The sequence below is a fragment of the Lithobates pipiens genome, unplaced genomic scaffold (genome assembly GCF_037356315.1).
Source record: "Lithobates pipiens isolate NorthernLeopardFrog02 unplaced genomic scaffold, aLitPip1_a1.2 Scaffold_23, whole genome shotgun sequence".
Classification (NCBI taxonomy): Eukaryota; Metazoa; Chordata; class Amphibia; order Anura; family Ranidae; genus Lithobates; species Lithobates pipiens.
In genome coordinates, this window is record NW_027507785.1 from 281,670,274 (window position 1) to 281,693,729 (window position 23,456).

Consider the following 23,456-nt stretch of genomic DNA (forward strand, 5'->3'; position numbering starts at 1 on the left):
GTTGGCACATGAGTTGGGTTGCCAGTCATCAGTTTTACTGACAGCACTGGCTAACAGCGCAGTGGTTGATATAACCTGTCTTTCGCTGCCGCTTCATGCAAGCCACTCCTCACCATAGATTCCCAGCGTAGACGTGCTCGTTGGCTGTGTCTGGGTCCCAGGATGGAAGCATGTGTGCTCAGCAGCCGGCGCCCATGCTGTGCATGGTGTCACATGCCGACCAGGTTCAGTGGCCAGGTCCGGCAGGACTGCTACAAGAGAGATCTGGACTGATCTGTGGTGTGAAGGTGCAGATACTGGGGCTGATATGAGGTGTGCAGGTGCAAAAACTGGGGCTGATCAGAGGTGTGAAGGTGCAAAAACTGGGGCTGATCAGAGGTGTGAAGGTGTGGGAATTGGGGTGATCTGAGGTGTGAAGGTGCAGGAATTAGTGTTATCTGAAGTTACCATTTGCTTTACCACTTTCCGTGGATCTTTGAAAGCTCAATATTAATTTCTTATTATTGTTAAAATGTATTAATTATTTTTAATTTGTTTATAATGTAGCATTTACTTTAATGGTGCTGGCACTCTCACTTTCTTTGAAAACCTTTTTCGGCACACTATGCTCGAAAAGTTACCTACCCCCGTTATAGACAATAATGTGCATGCAACATTGTGGCACCAGTTTGGAGGAGGCCCTTTTCTGCTCCAGCATGTTTGATCACAAAGGCCACTTCATAAAAACATGATTGGCTGAGGTTGGAGTGCAGTAATTTGAGAGGCTTTGTCCTCCACTCTTTTGGATGTATTGCCATGCCAGTTGTGAACCAGGGTTTTTTGTCCAACATAAGTACCTCATTTCACAACTGCTTTTATGGCCAAAAGAAAATTCCCACAGTTATACTCCAGAATTGTACAGAAAGCTGTCCAAAAAGAGTGGAGGCTCTTATAGCTCCAAAAGGTGGGCAAGGGGCAACTTCTTATTACTATCCATGATTTTGGTATGGGATGTCCAACAAGCTCATGCTGTATAAGTGTGATGGTCAGATGTCTACAAACTATTGGCCATATACAGTAGTGTAAGTTGACCTCTCTGCGGTCTTTGATACTGTTGACCACCCGCTCCTTCTCAATAAACGACATTCCCTTGGCCTCTGAGATTCTGCTCTATCCTGGTTCTCTGCCTATCTATCACAGCGCTCTTTCAGTGTCACTTACAACTCTGTCTCCTCCTCTCCATTGCCCCTGTCTGTCGGGGTATCTACATCTCCTCCCTTGGTCACTTGATAACCGCCCACAGCTTCCAATACCACTTGTACGACGATGACACCCTAATCTATCTGTCTACTCCTCACTTCACTCCTTCAGTCTCCTCTTGCATTACTCTTGCAACTTACTAACGGACATATTAGCATGGATGTCGCACCACTTCCTTAAACTAAATCTCTCTAAAACTGAGCTATTAATATTCCCCCCACCCGTGCCCCCACCATGACTTTTCCATCAAAATCGACAATGCAACTATCAATCCCTCCAAGCTCCTCATTCACTCCCTTGTTATCTCTCGCCTTGACTATTGAAACTTCCTTCTCATTGGCCTGCCTCTCCATAGGCTATCCCCTCTTCAGTCTATCATGAATGCTGCTGCCAGACTTATCCACCAACTGCTCGGTGTCTGCCAACCATCTCCTCCAATTCCTACACTTGCTCCCTATCACCCAGAAAATGTAATTCAAAATACTAACCACAACATACAAAGCCATTCACAACTCTGCCTTGAGGTACATCACCAATCTTGTCTCCAAATATCACCCAAATCGTCCTCTCTGCACTTCTCAAGACCTCTTACTCTTAAGCTCTCTCGTCTCCTCCTCCCATGCTCATCTCCAGGATTTCTCCAGAGCCTTTCCCATCCTCTGGAACTCACTACCTCCACCTTTCCAGCTATCCCCTACTCTTACTACCTTCAGGCGATCCCTGAAAACGTATCTCTTCAGGAAAGCCTATCACATCTCCAACTAATCTTCCACATCCGTCAGCTCGTTCTCCACAGTTACAACCTTTTGTACCACCTTCCCCACCCTATTAGATTGTAAGCTTTTCTGAGCAGGGCCCTCTTAATCCTCTTGTATTTTATTGCATTATAACTGTATTGTCCCCTTTTTATATTGTAAAGCACCGCGTAAACTGTTGCCGCTATATAAATCCCGTATAATAATAATTTAACTCTATCCAAAACTTCCGTGCACCCATCCTGCCCTTTCTAAAAGTGACCCTGCGGCCAATCCACCCACGGGACCTCTTTTATGTGAAAGAGAACCAGCCATCGTAAAAAATGATACCGGGGTTAAGGCAGCTATCTGCTGCCTTAACCCTGGTATTAAATGTCAAATTAATGATGTATTTTTACTATGGGCTGGTCAGCAAGTGGGAACCTTTAAGAGCAAATATTTTGGGTTGAAAAAGAATAGAGGGGAAATATTCCAAAGAGGACACCGGTGCCAGGCAGGGATTCCCTCACTTTGGAGTGATTTCACTTTATTCACTCTCTGAGTATGCAGTTTCTTCATCTAAGCTTTAATCCTTGGCTGTGTTTCTATTTAAGTTGATGCCATGACCGTAGCCCCAGGTTTCCTGTTTCAGGGTGGCACCTTCCTCTTACAGCCTCTTATGGAACCATCCTTGCATGCAGGGACTAGATATATGTCTTCCTACACTACGTCCATCAGTAGAAACACACAGCCTAGGAGGCACTTTCTTGCTCCTCTATCCTCCTCCCCCTCCCTTCTCCAAGCTAACAGACTCCAGACTGTACTGTCCATGGTATACCTTTCCTGTGAAACAGAGTGCTGGGGTAAGAATTTGAACTGGGGAATTTTGAATTTTTTTGTGCTCAATGTGTTAAGCTAAAAAACCCTGTGGGTATAATACTTCTTTATGTAATTTACTTTATTCTGATAAATAAGCCACAAAATCAACAGATGTAATACTTTTTTCACTTTTCTGCAAACTTATATTAGTGCAGTTTTGCTTGATTGTAAGTATTCATGCACAATAATATATCATATCAGGTGGAGGAATAGTGCCCCAAGGACCGGATAAAGGCAAGCAGAAGGGCCACATTTGGTTTGGAGACCACGGCTCTAAACTATTCATCATCACTCCTCCCCCAGCAGCTACAAAACAGGTTATGTAGGAAGGGGAGGGGCAGGGGAGCTGGGACAGCACAGGGAGTAATTAGACACTGCTAGAAGAGGAGAGGGCTGTGACGTGCAAGGTAAAGGGAGGCAGAGAATTGACGCCTCCTGGAGTAGTCAAATTTTCTAGTTCAAAGGCACATTGAACGTAAATAAAACATAATTGCTGGAAAGGATAAAGCATCCAAAATATTTGTTTTTCCTGTGCTTTTACCTGCAATTTTTTAAAGTTGTTGCCGGGATATCTTTTATGCAGGTATGTGCTGCCTGGATGACGGGAGCCTAAGGCCGGCCATACACGGTGCAAATTTGCACAATTCCCATCAACACAGACAGTGCTCACAGCTGTCTCCGCCGGGAGAAGACAGTGATTATCTCCAGTGGCTAGAGCAGCCGCTGGCGATAATCGGATCGAATCCGGCAGGCTGGTTGTACTCTAGTTGATCGATCAATCAACTTGGTACATTTAGCCTTCCTATTAATGGTTAGAATCTTGGCTGGTTCCTGTCGAACCTGCCGAGATTCGAACCTTGTATGGCCAGCCTAACTGCACAAATTACTTGGATGAAAATAATATCAGAAAAGTGATAATGTGTGATTGCATCATTGTTTCGCAGATCTGGGAGATGTATCCTTTCTCTTGTGTTTACCAAAGGCAGGAATACTTATCCGCACCATATGACAGCTATAGAGTGACATTATCCTGTTGTCGGTGCTATCAAGATCCATACACAGCTTGACCACGCTTCACCATCTAACTGGACGGACTGGTTTCCAATCTGAACTTTATTTTTGGGTAATAGAGCAGAACGGAAATAAGGATTTCTATACACACCTTGTCTGCAGGAGGAGGGGCAGACTGCAGTACCACGGGGAGATAAATAGCATGGTTACTGTGTAACACTGAGCACGCCAATTATAGACAAAAGCATTACGTAGGCTAGGGTGGCGTAGGAGGTGACAGTTCAGGTGGCATTGTCCTAGGTTCCTATCTCATGTGACGCAGGGTGCAGCTGCCCTTTTTTACACACACACAGAGAAGGTAGAGCAGAACAGATGGAGGACTGAGATTTCTGTCTGTTCATTGTTTATAGACATTCCAGAAGCCCTAAAGGGACAATGTAGTTTAAACTATAACTAAAGGCAACAGAAAGATTAGATCACCACAACAATTTTTTTTTGTTGCTTCCTTACCATCAAATGAGAACGGCAAACAAACATCCAAGAGCCTGTAGCCATGCCCCCTTGGGGATTGCTGGAAGTTGTGGATCACCCGTCACCCTGCCCAGCTTTACGTCCATCTTACAGTCACTCAGTAACACAGACCAGTCCATAGCTTGTTTGGTTTTATTGAGGGGATTAAACTTGGATGGGTATTAGGGAATTATGGGATGCCCAGGATTTCAGAACAAACAATTGTGAATTGTAGATCATCAATTGGGACTACTATGTACACTCCCTGTACATACACCTCAATCTTTTCTCCAGCACTTCACTTGCTGCAGACTGTTCCTCCACTAGCACTTCCCTTGCTGCAGACTATCACTCCTCCGGACTAGCTATAACCACATGGGTAGGCCTGGCACTTCTTCAGCCAGGCCTCAATGAACTGCCTTTTGTGGACAGGGGCCGTGGGCCCCTGTGGTGCAGAATAGTTCAGGTGCTAGCTGTTCTCTGCTCAGCTACCACTACCAGATAGCTCTCTTCAGGCCCTGCCAGCCAGCCTGGCTGAAAAGACCCCTTTCCATTGCCCTTCTCCACAGTCCTCTCTCCACTGGTTCTGCATCCATCTCTCAAACTACAATCTCCCAGTTCTCTCAGGCATGCCTTCACAGTCCTTCCTACTGTGCTCACTCACCAGCCCTCTTGGCTGCCACCTGTAGTCCTCCTGCAGACTCTTAGAAGTGTTCTCTCCCGCTGTTCTCTTTGCTGTTCTCTCATGTGCCTCTGTTTCCAGGATCTCTTCAGTTCTCCCGGATGCACCCGAGCCCCAGCCCAGAGTCACCCCCACTCCCCCCAAGGCTGGGGAGCTCCCCGTGGGCTTAACAGCCTCCACACTCTCTCACTCCAGTTCTAACACCAACAACTCCTCCCCAGCTAGGCTGACCATTTAAGGAAGCCTGTTCCCTGCCAATCCAACTTGGGGATTGGTCAAGGCTCACCAGATACCTCAGGCAGTAGCACCTTTCCTCCCCTCCTGTTCTTCCAGGACCTTTTAGAAGGAAGGGGAGGTGATGGTGATGCCACCTGTCAGTCACCCAACTCTCCCTGAGCCACTCCCAGCCCAGAATGAAAACAAACAGGCCTAGCCACCAGCCTGGCCTGCCTAAATTTTCCTACTCTGTCAAAAATCCTTACTTCTAGCACTCACTAACTAGAGGGTGCTAGAAGTCTAAGCCCCTGGCCCCTGTACACACGGTTGGACATTCTGCCAACCAAATCCGTCGGATTTTGTCCGACGGATTGTGTCCGAAACTGTTGCATACACACAGTCGGACCAAGTTGTCGGAAAATCCGATCATTCAGAACGTGATGACGTTATTTAGTTACGATGGGACTACGTTCAAGCTAGTAGCCAATAGCTTTGGTCTAGGAATTTGATCTGAGCATGCGGGGCACTTGGTCCGATCTGAATTCTCTACACATGATCGGAGTATGTCCGATCGGACCAGTTGGTCGGAAAATATTTCCAACGTGTTGGAAAATTGGGTCCGACGGATATTCCGACAGAATCAGTTCGATGCATACCACACACAGTCGGATTATCCGACAACACGGTCCAATAGGACACATTCCGACGGATTCTCCGACCGTGTGTACAAGGGCTAAGGGTTTTAATGATGATTTACAGCAGATTCATATCACATTCCAATCCAACACGTTTTCAGGACCAAGCCCCACTCCCGAAACACGAGGGACCAAGCCCTGCCCCACTGCTCCCAATGTGATATGCGTGAGGGTGCGTGTTCCTGAATTCACACTGTCTGCGTTCAGGGATGGCAGATTTGGAGCAGCGTCTGTGTTCCAATTGACAGCGATGGGACTGCCTGCTCAGGGTGCACCTAACACCTGTGCATCCCTGTGTGTGTAAACGTAGCCATCCACATGGGGCATACCCCCCAACATTTTGAGATGGGAATGAGGGACACCTACTAACAAACATATGTAGGCATAGGACACACCCCCTGTCAAACCCCCTTAAAGGAGAATTAACCAAAAAAAAGTTAATTACATCTACAAGGACTTTTTTTTTACCACTACTATTCCTTTATATTGGCTTTTAAAATGTACAAATAAAAGGTTTAATACTGGGAAACACTTTTTGAAAGATAAAAAGTGCATTTTATATACCACTATATGGATCAGACCAAAATGATGAATAAATGAGGGGGAAAGAGGGACAGAGGGACATTGCTCCAAATCAGGGACAGTCCCTCAAAATCAGGAACAGTTGGGAGCTATGCATGGGGGTGAACTTATGTTCGCCTTGCATGAAAAAAATTCCAACGTAAGGGTGTTTAACCCCAGAAACATATTGCATTTTTTCGGCTATGAATGAATTTTATCATTAAAAATCTTGGACTCTTGGACGTTTGTTTGGCACTCTCATTGGATTGTTTGTAGTTGGATTCTCAACTCTGGGTCCTTTCCCTGTTCGTAAGGGAGTTTTTGGAGTGCTGCTGAACCAAAGCCAGTTTGCCCAGTCACAGTTTCAGTGACCCATAGAAAATCTGAATCCAGTGCCCTGTTTGTTAGGTTTTTATTGCTTTATTGTTTTTATGTGTCCTGTTTGTTCAAAGAGTGAATGTAAAAGAGAATCCAAAATTGTGGGCTGTCACCAGAACTGGAAGAGGGGGGGGGGGGGAAATCTTCCAATGGGGACACTAGTTGTGGTGACAACCAAGGATTTCCACACAATGGGGTGATTTCCTCTACTTTTTGTTTTGGCTATGGAGCAGGACTTGAAGGGAAATTGCCTCAATGGGAAACAGATAGGAAAAAAGAAACTGACAGGGGTTATAACCCCTTGCCTTTAGTTTCCCTTTAGGCCTTCTAATCCATATTCTTTTTTTAAGTTGGCCTTGCATACACCTGATCTGTACTATACCTGAACTGTCAGCTTTAAAGCGGTACAAAAGGTAAAAAAATGAGAGATGCAAGGAAGCAGGCTGGTCACCAGATGATTTGTCACTTCTGTGATTAAATAAACGTACCTGTCAGTCGGCAGTCTCATTTACACGGTACAATGATCTGTGCATGCACAGATCTGGGTACATTTTTTAGCACAATGTTTGTGTGTCGGGATAAATTCAATTCTGCATTACATCATCCCGTACTGGGCAACCAAAGCAGCCAAAGACTCAGCTCCTGGAAGAAGCCAGTTAGAAGATGCCAGTGGTGGCAAGCGACCGTTCTGACCTTGTATTCTTGGTAGGGAGGCAAGTATTTACAGTTTTAGTTTTCATTTAAATATTAAGGCTAGTGATAGGTAGAAGACTGTAAAGTATTGAAGAATAGATAAACTCCTGGGTAAAATAGGCACATCCTCTCTCAACTCCCACAAGGCAGTACTATTTGCCTGAGCAGCTGATAGCCAGGTCCTGTGAACTGAACTGTCATATGGGACATCTAGATTTACTAATCAAATCCTCTGCTCCTCCATGATGTTTGACCAGTCCTTGCAGCTTCTTCTACCCCATGCTCCCTCCGTTGAACGTGAGGATGCCAAGGAACAGCCCACTGCTAGAGCATGGAGGAGCTCCGTCTGCCTGGGGAGTTGAGGTTTAGGTCAATAAAAACGAGCAGTTAATCCTTGCATTGCGAGCAAAGTCCCCACTGCAAGGGAGTATTTACAAGTTTCCACGAAAACCCTAAGCCTGGGTACATACTTGTGTGATGTCAAACATTGCATGTGATTTGCACCCACACCGCAATCTGTGAACAGATCTAGGGGTGTCATTTACATTGTATTGACACCCGCAGCAGTTCGCAGAGGGCAGTGTGAACTGCCTGCGGGAGAGATGCGGGAACCGGCGCTGTAATACATCCAATACATGTGCATATTCACCTCAATGCTTCAGCTGTCTTACGTGGGCTCTAAGACCTAGAACTGAGTGATCATATGACTGCTGATCACTCAGTTTTCAGTCTTCTCGGAGTGAGAGCAGGGAGTCACCACTCTTCCCTCTCCGTTCTGCCCCTCCAGAGCTCGCTGGAGCACTGGCCTAGAGAGGGGATGGGTGCAGCTGGCTTCTGACTTTCAGCCACATGCTGAGAGGTCACCTGGGGAGCCCCAATGGATTCCTTTAATTTGTAAGGATTTTCTCTCACTTCCTGTTTTGGCTATAAGACGGGATGTGAAGGTAAATCTCCCCAATGGAAATTTTTTTTACAGGGGTTATAACCTTCCTTCACGCAATCTGAAATGAAAAAAGTTTTGCCTATAGTTCTACTTTAATATGTTTTTGTTAGATGTGGCATTCTTTTATTCATGGTCATCTATAAAATTATTAATAGGAAATGTGAGGATTCAAAGAGCTGTTTATTATTATTCAGGTCATCTGGGCGTCATATACTTTCAGATCTTTGCCAGTAGTGTAATATACTCTGTGAATACAAAGAGATCTTGGTAGGCTGATGTGCCTTTTATCTGTTGCAGACCTCCAGACTCAGACTTGAAGACTTCTTTATCAGAATGCATGGAGGCGCTTGATATGTTCTTGAACAACAACTTCCAAGAGGCCCTTAGCTACCTTCAGGCCAAGTAAGTATTTCTCTTATTTGTACTGCAGCAATGTGTACCATACAGTGCTCTATCACATGTCTAAGCCCTTGTACACACGGTCGGAGATTCTGACGTAATGTGTCCTATCGGATCGTTTTGTCGGATAATCCGACTGTGTGTGGTCTCCATCGGACTGTTTCCGTCGGAGTATCCGACGGACCAAGTTTTCCAACTTGTCCGTAAAATTTTCCGACAAAATGCTCCGATAGGACATACTCCGATCATGTGTAGCCTACTCCGATCGGACAAAGTGCCACGCATGCTCAGATCAAATTCCTAGACCAAAGCTATTGGCTACTAGCCTGAACGTAGTCCCATCGTAACGAAATAACGTCATCACGTTATGTACAATCAGATTTTCCGACAACTTTATCCGACCGTGTGTATGCAACAGTTTCGGACAAAATCCATCGGACAAAATCCAACGGATTTGGTTGTCAGAATGTCCGACCGTGTGTACAAGGGCATAGTCTTCTTTATTCTGTGATTTGAGGGGATGGAAGTGAAGCTTTGTATTTGGCATTCATGTAGGCTGAGAAGAATTTTGCAACAAAGGTGTACTTCACTGAAGTTGTCTCTTGTCCACTAGCTGTTAAGTGTTTGAGAAGTGTTGTCTCTGGATTCAGTATTGTTTTGGATTATGGAAAGAATATTGCAGATTAGCTGCATGTTGAGCTACAGAGAGTTCTGTGACTGCTCTTTACAACCCCATCCTCCTGTCTAGTTTAATTTCTACAGCTGGGTTACTTGGAGGTATACTCCTCAGATAAGACAAACCCCAAAACAGAAGAATAAAATTGGATATGTTGAAACTTGGTACTGTCTTCTGTTAAAATTGTCATAGAGGTGGGATGATGAAGCAGGCAATAAGTTTATGTCCGTGGCTTGAGGGAAAGCCTTTCCCATTCCCAGGGAAATAATCGCTCAGATAGGTTAGAAGGTGCATTCTGAGCATTATTTTTTTTTCTGTTAGATAAGGAATACAGGAAGAATCGGCCCATACTATCTTCTATCCTCTGCATGGACTTTGCCAGGCTGAGTGTTTATATTTACATAACAAATGGCCAAGGTTCTACCATCCACTAAAATCTTTGTGCTCTTGGCCAGTGGCCTCTAAACTGTGGCCCTTAGGACACTATTCTTCTCACTGAAACCGAGAATGTTTCAGTATTCCTTCCACTGGCATGATGGGGCATTGTTATTCCAACTGATACCAACAATGAGGCCCTATTCTTCCCACTAACACCAACAATGGGGTGCTATTCCTTCCACTGACACCAACAATGGGGCACTGTTCCTCCCATTGAGACCAATGATGAAGTACTATTCCTGCCACTGACACCAATGATGGGGTACTGTTCTTCCCCCGAATATCAAAGATGGGGCATTGTTTATTCCTACTGATGTCAGGACATTTTCTACTTTCTTTGACCACACTCTGGTCCCCCTACAGTAAACATGGCCCTTTTTTAAGAAAATTTGGAGACCCCCTGCCCTAGGCTAATGGGAAGTTGAAATGGACTTGGTTGGAACACCCCTGTCTGACAGGCATTCAGTGGTTAGCGGATATTTCAGGTGCCAGAAGGTCTACACCCCGTCTCCCTGAAGAAGGTGGTGCCCAAATTCATGCAGAACTTTGACCTTGTTTGCACCTGATTGTATGTAAAAGACTACATTTATGAACCCAAGCCCTATGAATTTTTGTTTACAGCATTCATCACCCACCTCACATAGATGTTACACTGCTCGCTTCAGTGCGTCCAACAGTCAAGCAGTTGAGGATGTGAAACTGGTCCACACACCCACCATGTGGAACCCCAAATACAGGTTCACGTTTAAGGCATTACCACAGGTTTCACACAGTGCAATCCTACACATGCAGGAAAACTGTTTGGGCCTGTTTACACTACAGCATTGCATGTGTTACTGTAATGCAACAAGAAAGATGGGGTGCCTTTTTTTATTTTTTCAATGGTACCCTAGTGAATTTACAGAGTGCACATGCCCTACATAGCATACCACAATGCACAAACAGAGAGCAGCCATCCTATGCCATCACATTCTGCAGTTGTTATCTCCCGGTCCACTCCCAAAAGCTCTGTTGCTATCTGCACACTGTGTCTCAGGCACATCAAATGTGGCAAAACACCAACCATTTGGGTACCACATGCTTAACAAGTCCAACAACTCAGCCTGTTGGCAAGAGCACCTAAAAGCCACACAAAAGGGGCACAAATCTGTCCCTCCTCTTCCTCCTTACCAACTTCAGTCTGGCCCTGCTATACCGAGTCACTACCTCTCAGCAGCCTCCACTGACAGGGATGATGGTATAGCATAGGGTGTCCCAGGTCCTAGCAGCACATCTGCCAGCAGCACACCACCAGCTGTAGACTGTAGCCTGCAAATTTCTCTGTCGCATCTGCTGCAAAGGGAAAAAAAATTCAGTTCCTGCCACCCACATGCCCATCATCTAAATGCAAGCTTGTCAAAGCTGTTGGCTCTACAACTTCTGCCTTTCAGCCTGGTGGATTCTGCCCCTTCCATGAATTTGCACAATGTGCTGTACCACAATGGCAGGTTTCAAATCGCTTCTACTTTTCACGTAAGGCCGTTCCATCTCTCTACAATCACGTGGAAGGGACTGTTCTGGCATCGTTGGGCAAGGCAGCCAGCCGTAAAATCCACCTTACTGCTGACAAGTGGTCCAGGAAGCATGGACAGGGACAAAATATTTTGTTCACAGCACACTGGGTAACGCTGCTTGCAACTCGAAAGGATGCAGGACAGGGCTCGGTGCTGCAGCTTGTTGTGCCCCCACGTCTCCATACAGCTGGTCTTGATGATGCCAGATCTGTGAGCTCCACCCCCTCCTCCTCCACCTCCATGCCCTCCTGTGCAGAATTGTCCTATGAACATCAGGTACACCCTAATTGTTCAAACTGCTGTTCCCAGAGTCAGGCTAAAAGGTGCCATGCAGTGCTTCAGCTGGTGACAGGAACCACACCGGAGCAGAGATTCTTGCAGCTCTGCAGGGACAGGCCCAGAGGTGGTTCACATCACCCCAGCTGGAGCCAGGAATGGTGGTGTGTGATAATGGGTCAAACCTCCTGCCCGCCCTTAGACATTGAAAGTTGACACATGTGGCATGCCTGGCACATGTACTCAATTTGGTGGTGCAGTGTTTCTTAAATACGTTCCCAGGGTTGCACGATGTGCTAAAGCTGGCCAGAAGAGTCTGTAGCCATTTCAGGCAGTCATACACAGCCAGTGCTCGGTTGGCTGAGATTCAGTGGGAAATCCATCTGCCTGTAAATCACCTGATTTGTGACATGCCCACCAGGTGGAACTTGACTTGTCAATGCTGGAGTGGCTATACATGCAGCAGAGGACCGTCAACGAGTACCTGTGCAAATACGGCACAACGACAGGCTCAGGCCACCTCGACTTTTTTTCCCTGCGCCAATGGCTGATCATTAAGGATGCATGCACTTTATTGTCACCATTTGAGGAGGCCACAAGGATGGTGAGCCGTGATAGTGCATGCATCAGTGACACAATCCCTGTTGTGTTCCTGCTGGAGCAGACTCTGCATGGCATTATGGACAGGGCACTGGAGGCAGAGCAGCACGAGCAAGAGGAGGAGTTCCTTTCCTCTCAAGGCCCACTTTATCCAGGCACCATCATTGCTATGTCACAGAACACACAGGAGGAGAGAGGGGAGGAGGAGGAGGAGAAGGATTCTGGCACTTTCATAGGCTTCGAAGAAGAGGAAGACATGTGTCAATCTGTAAATGATTGATTTCCAACCCCAGGACTCTTGGGAGTAGTACGTGGCTGGGAGGAGGAAGTTCCAGATGCTGTCATCCTGAGTGACCCCGAGGAGTCTGCTTCTCAAGCCTCTGCAATTCTGAGGCTTATGAGCAACCTAATGCTTCAAAGCCTGAGAAATACGTTGCATAGAGGAGAAGGATGATTACTGGCTGGCAACCTTCCTTGACCGCTGTTATAAGGGGAAGGTCTCAGAACTCATCCTGTCCCCACAGAGAGTATAGAAGATAAAATCTCTTGAGGACACGTTAAATAGGATATTGAACGTTTTTCCTGACTCCAGTAGGTTACAATGTCATGAAAGCCTTCTGTTGGTCAAGAGAGGAGCATTGCATCACATGGTGGACGATTACCTTGGGGCTAAAACAGAGTTGGAGAGCTTTCCAGCTGACGATCCACTGACTTACTGGATCATGAGAATAGACCACTGGCCAGAACTTGTCCAGTATGCTATTGAGTTGTTGGGCTGCCCTGCATCCAGCGTGGTTTCAGAACAGGCTTTCAGTGCTGCAGCAGGTTTTGTTACTGATCATAGAACGCATCTGTCCAGAGACTCTGTGGACCGTTTGACTTTTATAAAAATGAATCAGTCCTGGATTACCAACTATGAAGCCCCTGATGCCGATGTCCAGGGCCGGATTTCCCACAAGGCCATTGAGGCCAGGCCTCGGGGCGGCAGTGGTGCAGGGGCGGCGCCGCATGCAGGTCCAATCCTAGGCGACTGCTCGGGGTGCAGTGCTTCTGGGCGCCAGAGAGGTGGGGGCGCTGAAGCGCCAGAGTGTTCCCTTCCCTCCTCTACTTCTTGTTCGTTTCCAGAGGCGGCTCTCTCCCCCACTGTGTTTCCTGCTCAAGCCCCTCCCCAATTCCTCCTCCTGTCAGAGAAGGAGAGCAGCCGGGGATGAGATCGGAGGCGGAGATTCAGTGTCTTTGTATTCCCATTATGTTTCCTATTTGTGGGATTTATACTGAAGCCAATTGACCTGTGATCACTGTTTCCTAAACTGCCCCGTATTTCCACATCCGTGATCAGGTCTGAATTGTTGGTTACCGTATATACTCGAGTATAAGCCGAGATTTTCAGCCTCTTTTTTGAGGCTGAAAGTGCCCCCCTCGGCTTATACTCGAGTCATCGCTGTCTGCCTGCTCGATCAGCGTGTCGAGCAGACAGACAGCGGCCATTCTATTCTAATTCAAAAGCCGCGCCTCCGGCTCCGCCTTCGCCTGTGATAGGCGGAACACTGAATTTCCCAGCAGCCTGTGTTCCGCCTATCACGGACATCCGCTCATCCTCGTACTACGGACGAGGATGAAAGGATGGCCGTGATAGGCGGAACACAGACTGCTGGGAAATTGTGTTCCGCCTATCACAGACAGGGAGGCGCGGCATTTGAACAGGAAAATGGGCGCCGACGAAGAGCGGTGATCCTGGGACGGGACCGGACGGAGGCTCGGCTCGGCTCGGCTCGGGACGGGACGGGACCAGACGGAGTCTCGGGACGGGACGGGACCGGACCGCACGGAGGCTCGGCTCGGGACGGGACGGGACCGGACGGAGGCTCGGGACCGGACGGAGGCTGGGGACACAGGTAGGCTGGACACACAAGGCCACACACACACACACACACACACACACACACACACACACACACACACACACACACACACACACATGGATGGACACACACACAGGGATGGATGGATGGATGGATGGATGGACGGACACACACACAGGGATGGATGGATGGATGGACACACACACACACACAGGGATGGATGGATGGATGGATGGACACACACACACACACAGGGATGGATGGATGGATGGATGGACACACACACACACAGGGATGGATGGATGGATGGACACACACACACACAGGGATGGATGGATGGATGGACACACACACAGGGATGGACAGGCATATCTCACCCTCGGCTTATACACGAGTCAATAGGTTTCCCAGTTTTTTGGGGGTAAATTGGGGGCCTCGGCTTATACTCGGGTCGGCCTATACTCGAGTATATACGGTAAATGGGGCCCTCTTGTAGAGATCCTAATTCTACATCCGTTTCCTCATTGCTTTTATCTGATAATTTCTTTCTTAAAGAAAACTGATTCTACTAAAGTACTTCCCCCTTGCAATAAATTTCCAACTGTGAAACTCTTGAATGAGCGTGAAGTCCATATTATGCTTTAAATACCAGTCATGGAAGATTCATCATATAGCCTTTGTGAATTTGTCAGATTTATTGGCATTCCTAATTGATTTTGTGTAAAAAATCAGGATTGCTGGTGTCACAAGTTTCTATGTAGTGTAATGTCACTATAATGGGCAGACACACATTTGTACATTTTTACTTCTTGTGCAATTACATAAACCTCTGTGAATTCATGACTCACTAACCGCGTTAACACCCAGTATTGCCAATTATTTGTCCACCTCGGGAATGTACGGCTGGTTCTCCCAGCATCCTCTTGTCAAATGTACTCATTGTGGATACCAAAATGATAATATTCATCTCTTTATCTGTATTTACATAGTTACATAGTTAGTCAGGTTGAAAAAGACACAAGTCCATCTAGTTCAACCAAAAAAAAAAAAAAATACAATCCCATATACACAATCCTTCACCCACAGTTGATCCAGAGGAAAGCCGAAAAACCCCAGGAAAGCATGATCCAATTTGCTACAGCAGGGGAACAAATTCCTTCCTGATCCCCCGAGGGGCAATTGGATTTTCCCTGAATCAACTTTACCTATAAATGTTAGTACCCAGTTATATTTTTATATATTTAGTTATGTACATTTAGGAAAGATGCAGGCCTTTTTTTAAAGCAATCTGCTGAGCTTGCCAAAACCATCTCTAGAGGGAGTCTATTCCACATTTTCACAGCTCTTACTGTGAAGAAACCTTTCCGTATTTGGAGATTAAATCTTTTTTCCTCTAAACGTAAAGCATCCCACCTTGTCCTCTGTGATGACCTTAAAGTGAATAGCTCAACACCAAGTTCCCTATATGGACCCCTTATGTATTTGTACATGTTGATTATATCCCCCTCAATCTCCTCTACTTAAAAGGGAATAGATTCATTTCCTCTAATATTTCCTCATAGCTGAGCTCCTCCATGCCTCTTATCAGTTTGGTTGCCCTTCTCTGCACTTTCTCCAGTTCCCCCGATATCCTTTTTGAGAACTGGTGCCTAAAACTGAACTGCATATTCCAGATGAGGTCTTACTAATGATTTGTACAGGGGGGCAAAATGATATCTCTCTCTCTCTGGAGTCCATACCTCTCTTAATACAAGAAAGATTTTGCTCACTTTGGAAACCGCAGCTTGATATTGTATGCTATTATTGAGCTTATGATCTACCAAAACACCCAGATTCTTCTCCACTATGGACAGTTGTACTCTCCCTAGTATGTATGATGCATGAATTTTCTTAGCCCCCAAGTGCATAACTTTACATTTATCAACATTAAACCTCATTTGCCACTTAGTTACCCAATTAGACAGTGCATTGAGGTCGGCATGTAAGTTGGAGACATCCCGTAAGGCCCCTTTCACACTGGGGCGGTGCTGGCGTCGGAGGTAAAGCGGCGCTATTTTTAGCCACTTTACTGTCGTTTTAGTGGTGGTATTCGGCCACTAGCGGGGGTTAAAACTGGCCGAAAAAGGATTAAAACCGCCTGCAAAGCGCTGCTGCAGAGGCGATTTGCGGTGGTATAGCCGCGCTTCCCCATTGAGTGCAATGGGTAGGAGTGGTTTAGGAGCGGTGAATACACCGCTCCTTCACCGCTCCAAAGATGCTGCTAGCAGGACTTTTTTTACCATCCCGCTAACGCACCGGTCCAGCATGAAAGCCCTTCAGCTTTCACACTGGATTGAAAGGGGCTGATTTTTTTTTCAGGAGCTATACAGGCGCTATTTTTAGCGCTGTAGCGCCTGAAAAATGCCTCGGTGTGAAAGGGGCCCAAGGATGTTATTCCATATGATCAGAATCTTGCTGCTTTACTTACCAGTAGAACTTGCTGTATTTAACTGGATGATAGAAGAAGCTTGATCTAGTGATCAAAACTGATCAGTACAATGCCTTTTCTATATACAAATACAGTATTCATTTTTGGCAACTTGAGAGTAATTAGTATTATTACTGTGTGCAGTTATATATTTTGTTTAGTTGTCTAGTAACCTGGAGGAGGCTTGGATCTTTGTACTGGCCAGGTAAAAGGGGGATAATTGGGAGTAGGTCATAGGAATGCGGGTTCATCCATTGGATATTTGCCTTACACCCCAATGTAATAGGGAGTATGTTTGTATGTGCATAAGTTGTCCTTATTTGTATTACATTCTATGCATTTTGAACACAGAAGGTTAGCTGCTCAGCACTGCCGATAGGATGGGGCCGCCTAGGGGGAGAGGAGGAGTCACCTAGGCAGCCCGTAGTCGGAAGTAGGAAGTGGGACAGGAAGTAGTCACCCACTCCCCCCCCCCAAAAAAAATGACATGCCAAATGTTGCATGTAAGGGGGCGAGGAGTACTTAAAGCGGAAGTTTCACTTTTGGGTGGAACTCCGCTTTAAATTGTGTGCAATGACCTCTTGGTAGTAGCTGAACCCTGACGAATTTTGTCAAATATGGCATCCTCATAGGGGTAAATCTATAGTCACATTTGTCCAAGCTGGATCAATGAAACTATTTAAAATGATACCAAACCTGGAATTCAACTTTAACTCTCTCACATGTGTTTTTCATCATTAATGGGCAAAAGAAATATGGGCCTACCATGGAAAAATTGCCTTGGGCTCACCGGCAACTTAAAGTGGTTGTAAACCCTTACAAACCACTTTGACCTACAGGTAAGCCTAGATTAAGGTTTACCTGTAGGTCCAAGAAATATCTCCTAAACCTATACGGTTTAGGAGATATTTAGTAAAAGACAGTGACAGCTGTCTACAGCGCATGGGCCATAGACAGCGGCGCTCAGGCACACTATCGCCGTTAGCAGCATGCCACTGCTAACGGTGATATGCCGTTAGTGGCGGCTCCCGTGTGCATGCGCGGGAGTGATGTCATCGCTGCTCCGGCGCTGTGAGTGGCCGGAGCAGCGACACCCGGAAGAAGATGGACGCTCCGGACTACAGGGGACAGCGGTGACATCGCTGGCTCCTGTGTCAGGTAATGCATAGTAGCCCATTATGCTTTACCTTTGCAGGGAGACAAAGAGGAAGTAAACCCATCAGGGTTTACTTCCTCTTTAAAGTGGTATTAAACCCAAAAGCAAACATTTATTATATGGCAGCTTACCACTTATCTCTTTTTTTTTTTGAGATGCTGTATATGATGGCTGCATTCATTTTCTTCTATTTTCACCTGGTGATCTTGATATTGTTTTTCAACAGAACAAGCTCTCTTGCAGCTACAGGGATGAGACAAACCATTTAACACTGGCAAGGGTTCTTAAAATGATCAGCTTTTATTTATTTATGTAAAATCTTTATCCCAAAAGGGAAAAAAAAACTGTTTACTGATTATAAAGTGGGGTTTGACTTAAATTTGTTTGTGCATTTAAATCTGCTAGTACAGCTAACACTCTCCTCCCCCAGACTGACAATGCCACTGTCCAAAGATGCCCCTGTGCTCCTTCATCCAGAGTGGGGGCACCCTAATACAAGGGGTGTGTTACTGGCTAGATTGCCAAGTGAAAACAGAGGAAAAAAACCTAAGATAAGAAAATTGATGCAGCCACCATATATAAAGATTGGTAAGCTGCAATATATTACATTTTTGGTTTTGTGTTTAATACCGCTTTAAAGTGGAGTTCCAGGCTAAAAAGAGAATTGGTCCTGAACAATAAAGCACCTCACCAATCCACCCAACCCCCCCCCCCCCTCGGTTTTGGATATATATATTTCTAAAGTTGCCCTTCAGTCCTACTTCCCCGCGGCGAGGTACGTTATTTACCCAATTGCTTTGGACCCTCCTCCTTCCCCCCCGCTGCCTTTTGGGATCTGTGTGTGTCCCTGAAAATGAATGGGCCATTCAGCAAGTGCAGCGTAACTTGTGCATGAGCAGTAGGAAACCGGCAAGGATGCCTGAAGGCTTCCCTGCCAGTTTCCCTTAGTTGCAATGCTGACACCTGCACCTGAAGCCGATGGGTGAACCTGCTTGAGGTGCCGAAACCATGAGAATGTGGGATCGCTGGACAGGTAAGTGTCGTCCTTATATTAAAAGTTAGCAGCTACAGTATTTGTAGCTGCTGACTTTTAATTTTATTTTTGTGCAGGCTGGAACTCCGCTTTAAAGCGGTTGTAAACCCGCTGATGTTTTTTTTTTTTTTTTTTTACTCACCTGCAAAGGAAAAGGCATAATGAGCTAGTATGCACCGCATACAGTCAGTGCACAGCCATGTTCAGATCTCTCCAGAGATGTTCAATCAGGTTCAAGTCTGCGCTCTGGCTGGGCCACTCAAGGACATTCACAGAGTTGTCCTGTAGTCACTCCTTTGTTATTTTGGCTGTATGCTTAGAGTTGTTGTCCTGTTGAAAGATGAACCTTTGCCCCAGTCTGAGGTCCAGAGTGCTCTGGAGCAGGTTTTCATCAAGGGTGTCTCTACAATGCTGCATTCATCTTTCTCTCGATCCTGACTAGTCTCCCAGTCCCTGCCATTGTAAAGCACCCCCACAGCATGATGCTGCCACCACTATGCTTCACTGTAGGGGTGGTATTGGCCAGGTGATGAGTGGTGCTTGGTTTCCTCCAGACATGATACTTGCCATTCAGGCCAAAGTGTTCAATCTTTGTTTCATCAGACCAGAGAATTTTGTTTGTCATGGTCTGAGAGTTCTTCAGGTGCCTTTTGGCAAACTCCAGGTGGGGTGTCTTGTGCCTTTTACTGAAGGGCTTCTGTCTGGCCACCCTACCATACAGGCCTGATTGATGGAGTGCTGCAGAGATTATTGTTCTTCTGGAAAGTTCTCCTCTCTCCACAGAGAGACACCGGAGCTCTGTCAGAGTGACCACCTGGTTCTTGGTCACTTCCCTGACTAAGGCCCTTCTCCCCGATCTCTCAGTTTGGCTGGGCGGCCAACTCTAGAAAGAGTCCTGGTGGTTCCAAACTTCTTCCATTCACAGATAATGGAGGCCACTGTGCTCTGCAGGACTTTCAGTGCTGCAGATGTTTTTCTGTACCCTTCCCCAAATCTGTGCCTCAATACACTCCTGTCTCGTGGGTCTACAGACCATTCCTTGGACATGGCTTGGTTTGTGCTCTGACATGCACTGTTAACTGTGTGACCTTATAGAGACAGGTGTGCGCCTTTCCAAATCATGTCCAATCAAATGAATTTACCACAGGTGGACCCCAATCATGTTGTAGAAACATCTCAAGGATAATCAGTGGAAACAGGTTGTACCTGTGCTCAATTCTGAGTGTCATGACAAAGGCTGTGAATACTTGTATACATGGGATTTTTTTCGTGTTTTATTTCTAATAAATTTGCAAAGATTTCAACAATGCTTCTGTCACGTTGTCATTATGGGGTATTGTTTGTAGAATTTTGTGGAAAATAATGAATTTAATCCATTTTGGAATAAGGCCGTAACATAGCAAAATGTGGAAAAAGTGAAGCGCTGTGAATACTTTCTGGATGCACTGTACATCCAGGCAACTAGCATTTGTAGAGAGGAGTCAGCAATGGCAGCTCCAGTACCTAGCTCATGGCAAGCTCCTGGCATGTAGGCGGTGTTTTTACTAATCCAATCTGCTTCATTCTCTTTTATACACACAGGTCCAAAGAGAGTATGTACCATGCCTTGACCTATGCCACCATGCTGGAAATGCAAGCCATGATGACCTTCGACCCTCAGGACATAGTGAATGCTGGGAACACCATGAAAGAGGCCCAGGCCGTGTGTCAGAGGTCTGTACAGCCAGGGAGAAGTGTAACATATATTACATTACATATTACATATTAGCTGTGACAAATAATAACATGGCTTGGAACTGATGTATGTAATTATCACTGGATTACAGGCATGTGCAGTACTGGTATGGAAAATCTTATGTCAGTTACACCTTTAAGGGGTGAAATGGGTTTGTGTTGGAAATATAAAAACTCCAGAGAGGATAGAATTCATTAGAAGATGGGGGTATGAACCCCAACAATGCATTTCTATTTCCTTCCCTTCAGCCTGCTAAATTAACCATTGAAAGAGTTTCATTATATCTGTTTGACAAGTACAGAAAACAAATGGCTGTTCATCCATCCAACCGATAACTCCCTGTACTCTCTGTCTCTGTTATCAGTTAGCATTGCTCCCTGCTATGTCCTTGGACTATAAAACACCTCCACTTGTTATGCAGAATAGAGGGAGGTGTTATGTAGTCAGAACGCACAGTGTTACTTAGCCCTAACACCTGTTCTTGGGTGTCAACCCTGCTCAGTACAATTGTAACCCCAGGACAGGTAAGTGAAGAAATAAAGAGAGAGAGGCGGCGCCCCCTAAGTGCAGCGATAAACAAGCTAAAATTTATTAAAATGGTTTAAAAACACTCACATAGGGTTAGTGGTGTAAAGGCACATCTTAGATACAACGTTTCATCCGTATATACCTTGGTACACAACTTGTGGGGGCTGTAGTGCAGGGATTACAGCATCTGTCCTTTAACCGATGGTTAGTAGCTTGATCCATTCCATGACTGCTTCAGGATGGTTGGAGCGGTGCTGGTCACTGAAGTGCCCTAGGCTTGGTGTTCAGTAGAGTCTGTGTCTTCCGGGAATGGCCTGGGGTGGGCTGGGGTGATACTTACCTATAGGTAAGCCTATAATAAAGCTTACCTATAGGTAAAGTAAATATCTCCTGAACGTGCGCTGCTTAGGAGATATTTACTTTAGATGCAGCCAGTGATGTCACCAGCGCATGCGCTCTAAAGGAACAACATGCCAATGTCATTCCTTCAGAGCCTTGCCGTAAACAGTGATGTCATTGCCGGCTCTGCCATTCACCTGGAAGGAAGAGTGGGTGAAGCTGGAAGCACCTTCAGCGGTGACAGCACTCCGCTGGAGGGCTTGGGTTTTAGCTTTTAAGTCTGTCTACTAGCACATTATGACCTAAACTGCCAGTGCCTATTTTTTATACATTTATTTTTTTATGCGGTTTACTGCCTCTTTAATGGCAAAGTTACCAGAATAAAATAAAGGGAAAAAGAAAGTATGAAAATGAATACAAATGCAGCCACTACATCTAAAGACCAGTAAGTTGCAATACTATCAATTTTCATTCTTGGGTTTAGATACTTTAATGTAACATTTACTTACAGTATGATAAAGTACAATAAATATTTATGTAAAGTGCTGCGTAAATGGTCAGTGTTATATAAGTACATAAAATAAATAAATACAATTATTATTACAGTTCACTACAATTCCATCAGGGCATATTTTTTACATTTGGTTATAAAATACTTGATTCTGCTTTTCCATTTTAATCACTTTAAATTAAAGTGTGTTAAAGAGTAACTGCAGTCCGCTCACATAATTTGTAATAACATCTTTGCCATTCTGAAGCTTCCTTCCAACCACTTTGTATATTATTGTATATATATTGTGATTCTGTACTTGCCAAATATGCTGCAGAAATCTCCCTCCACTGAGTCTGACTGCAAATCATTTAAACTGTGGGCAGCTGAAGCTGCTGCCTGTTCACTTCCTGGATTTACACAGGCACACAGAGGCACACCTCCAGCTCTGCAGCTCTCATTGGCCCTCTTATGACTCACCCCCTCCCTTCCTGGCATTCTCTCTCTTTCGAGAGAGAGAGAGAAAAAATTACTGAAGTTCCGCTTTAATATTTGTTTTGGACAGAGGGACTTTGAATGCTTTTGTTTTTTTCCCCGTGTTCCTTCTGGGAAGATTTCCCATTGTTTTCTGTTTAGGTCAGTAATTTAGAACATAGCCCATTTTTCCTTTAAAGCCTTTTTCCAGCAATACCCAAAATTCAAACTTGCAGTGGCTTCTATGCCTAGGGGGTTACAGTGTAGGCTCTGTCACTTACATGTCTCACTACTGCAGCCAGCACTGGCGCACTCCTCCTTCGCCCAAAGTTGCGGTCTGTGGATGGAGACTCAGTGTTGTCATGTACAATACAAGGACATTAACCCTTTGTTAAAGGGGTGGCTTTGGGGAAGCAGTCACTGCACTGGAGGAACCCTGCTGGAGTGAGAACCAAAGTCATTATTTCTATTTTTTTTCTCTACCTCCTAGACATAGTGAGAATGTTTTTTTTTTATTTTTTGGAATTGTGCTTTATTAGCTGAAGTGCTGCTTTAAAGCCAGAAACAGCCAGGCAGCTAGCATGTTTTAGAAGCAGGCTAGCAACAAAGTCTTTTAAAAGTGCAATGATTTTAAAGTCTTATGTTTAGTTACATTAGAAAAAAAAAATCAGCACAGGGGAACGGTACTGGTGCCAGCTGTCCTAGTTGAAATCTTCCATTCTCTGCCAACCCCTAGCCCCATATCCCCACATTCCCACAGCGGTAATCTTCCAGTGCCGCGGGGGTTAATACAGTTGCTGGCCCTGCCATAGGCACTTGTCAAGAGTGCCAACAATACCAGCCCTTTCCGTCCCCCTCCTTCATTCATAAAAGTCATACTATAGATTCA

General features: G+C 45.5%; 1 protein-coding gene across 1 annotated transcript in view; it reads left to right on the top strand.

Annotated features, from left to right (window-relative positions):
* The window catches only part of TTC39A (tetratricopeptide repeat domain 39A), a 118,140-nt gene that overhangs the window by 20,320 nt on the left and 74,364 nt on the right, over positions 1 to 23,456 (top strand). The window contains exons 2-3 of the mRNA XM_077450259.1: positions 8,839 to 8,943; positions 20,583 to 20,714. Coding sequence (XP_077306385.1) covers positions 8,839 to 8,943; positions 20,583 to 20,714 — 237 coding nt within the window. The remainder of the gene's footprint in view (positions 1 to 8,838; positions 8,944 to 20,582; positions 20,715 to 23,456) is intronic.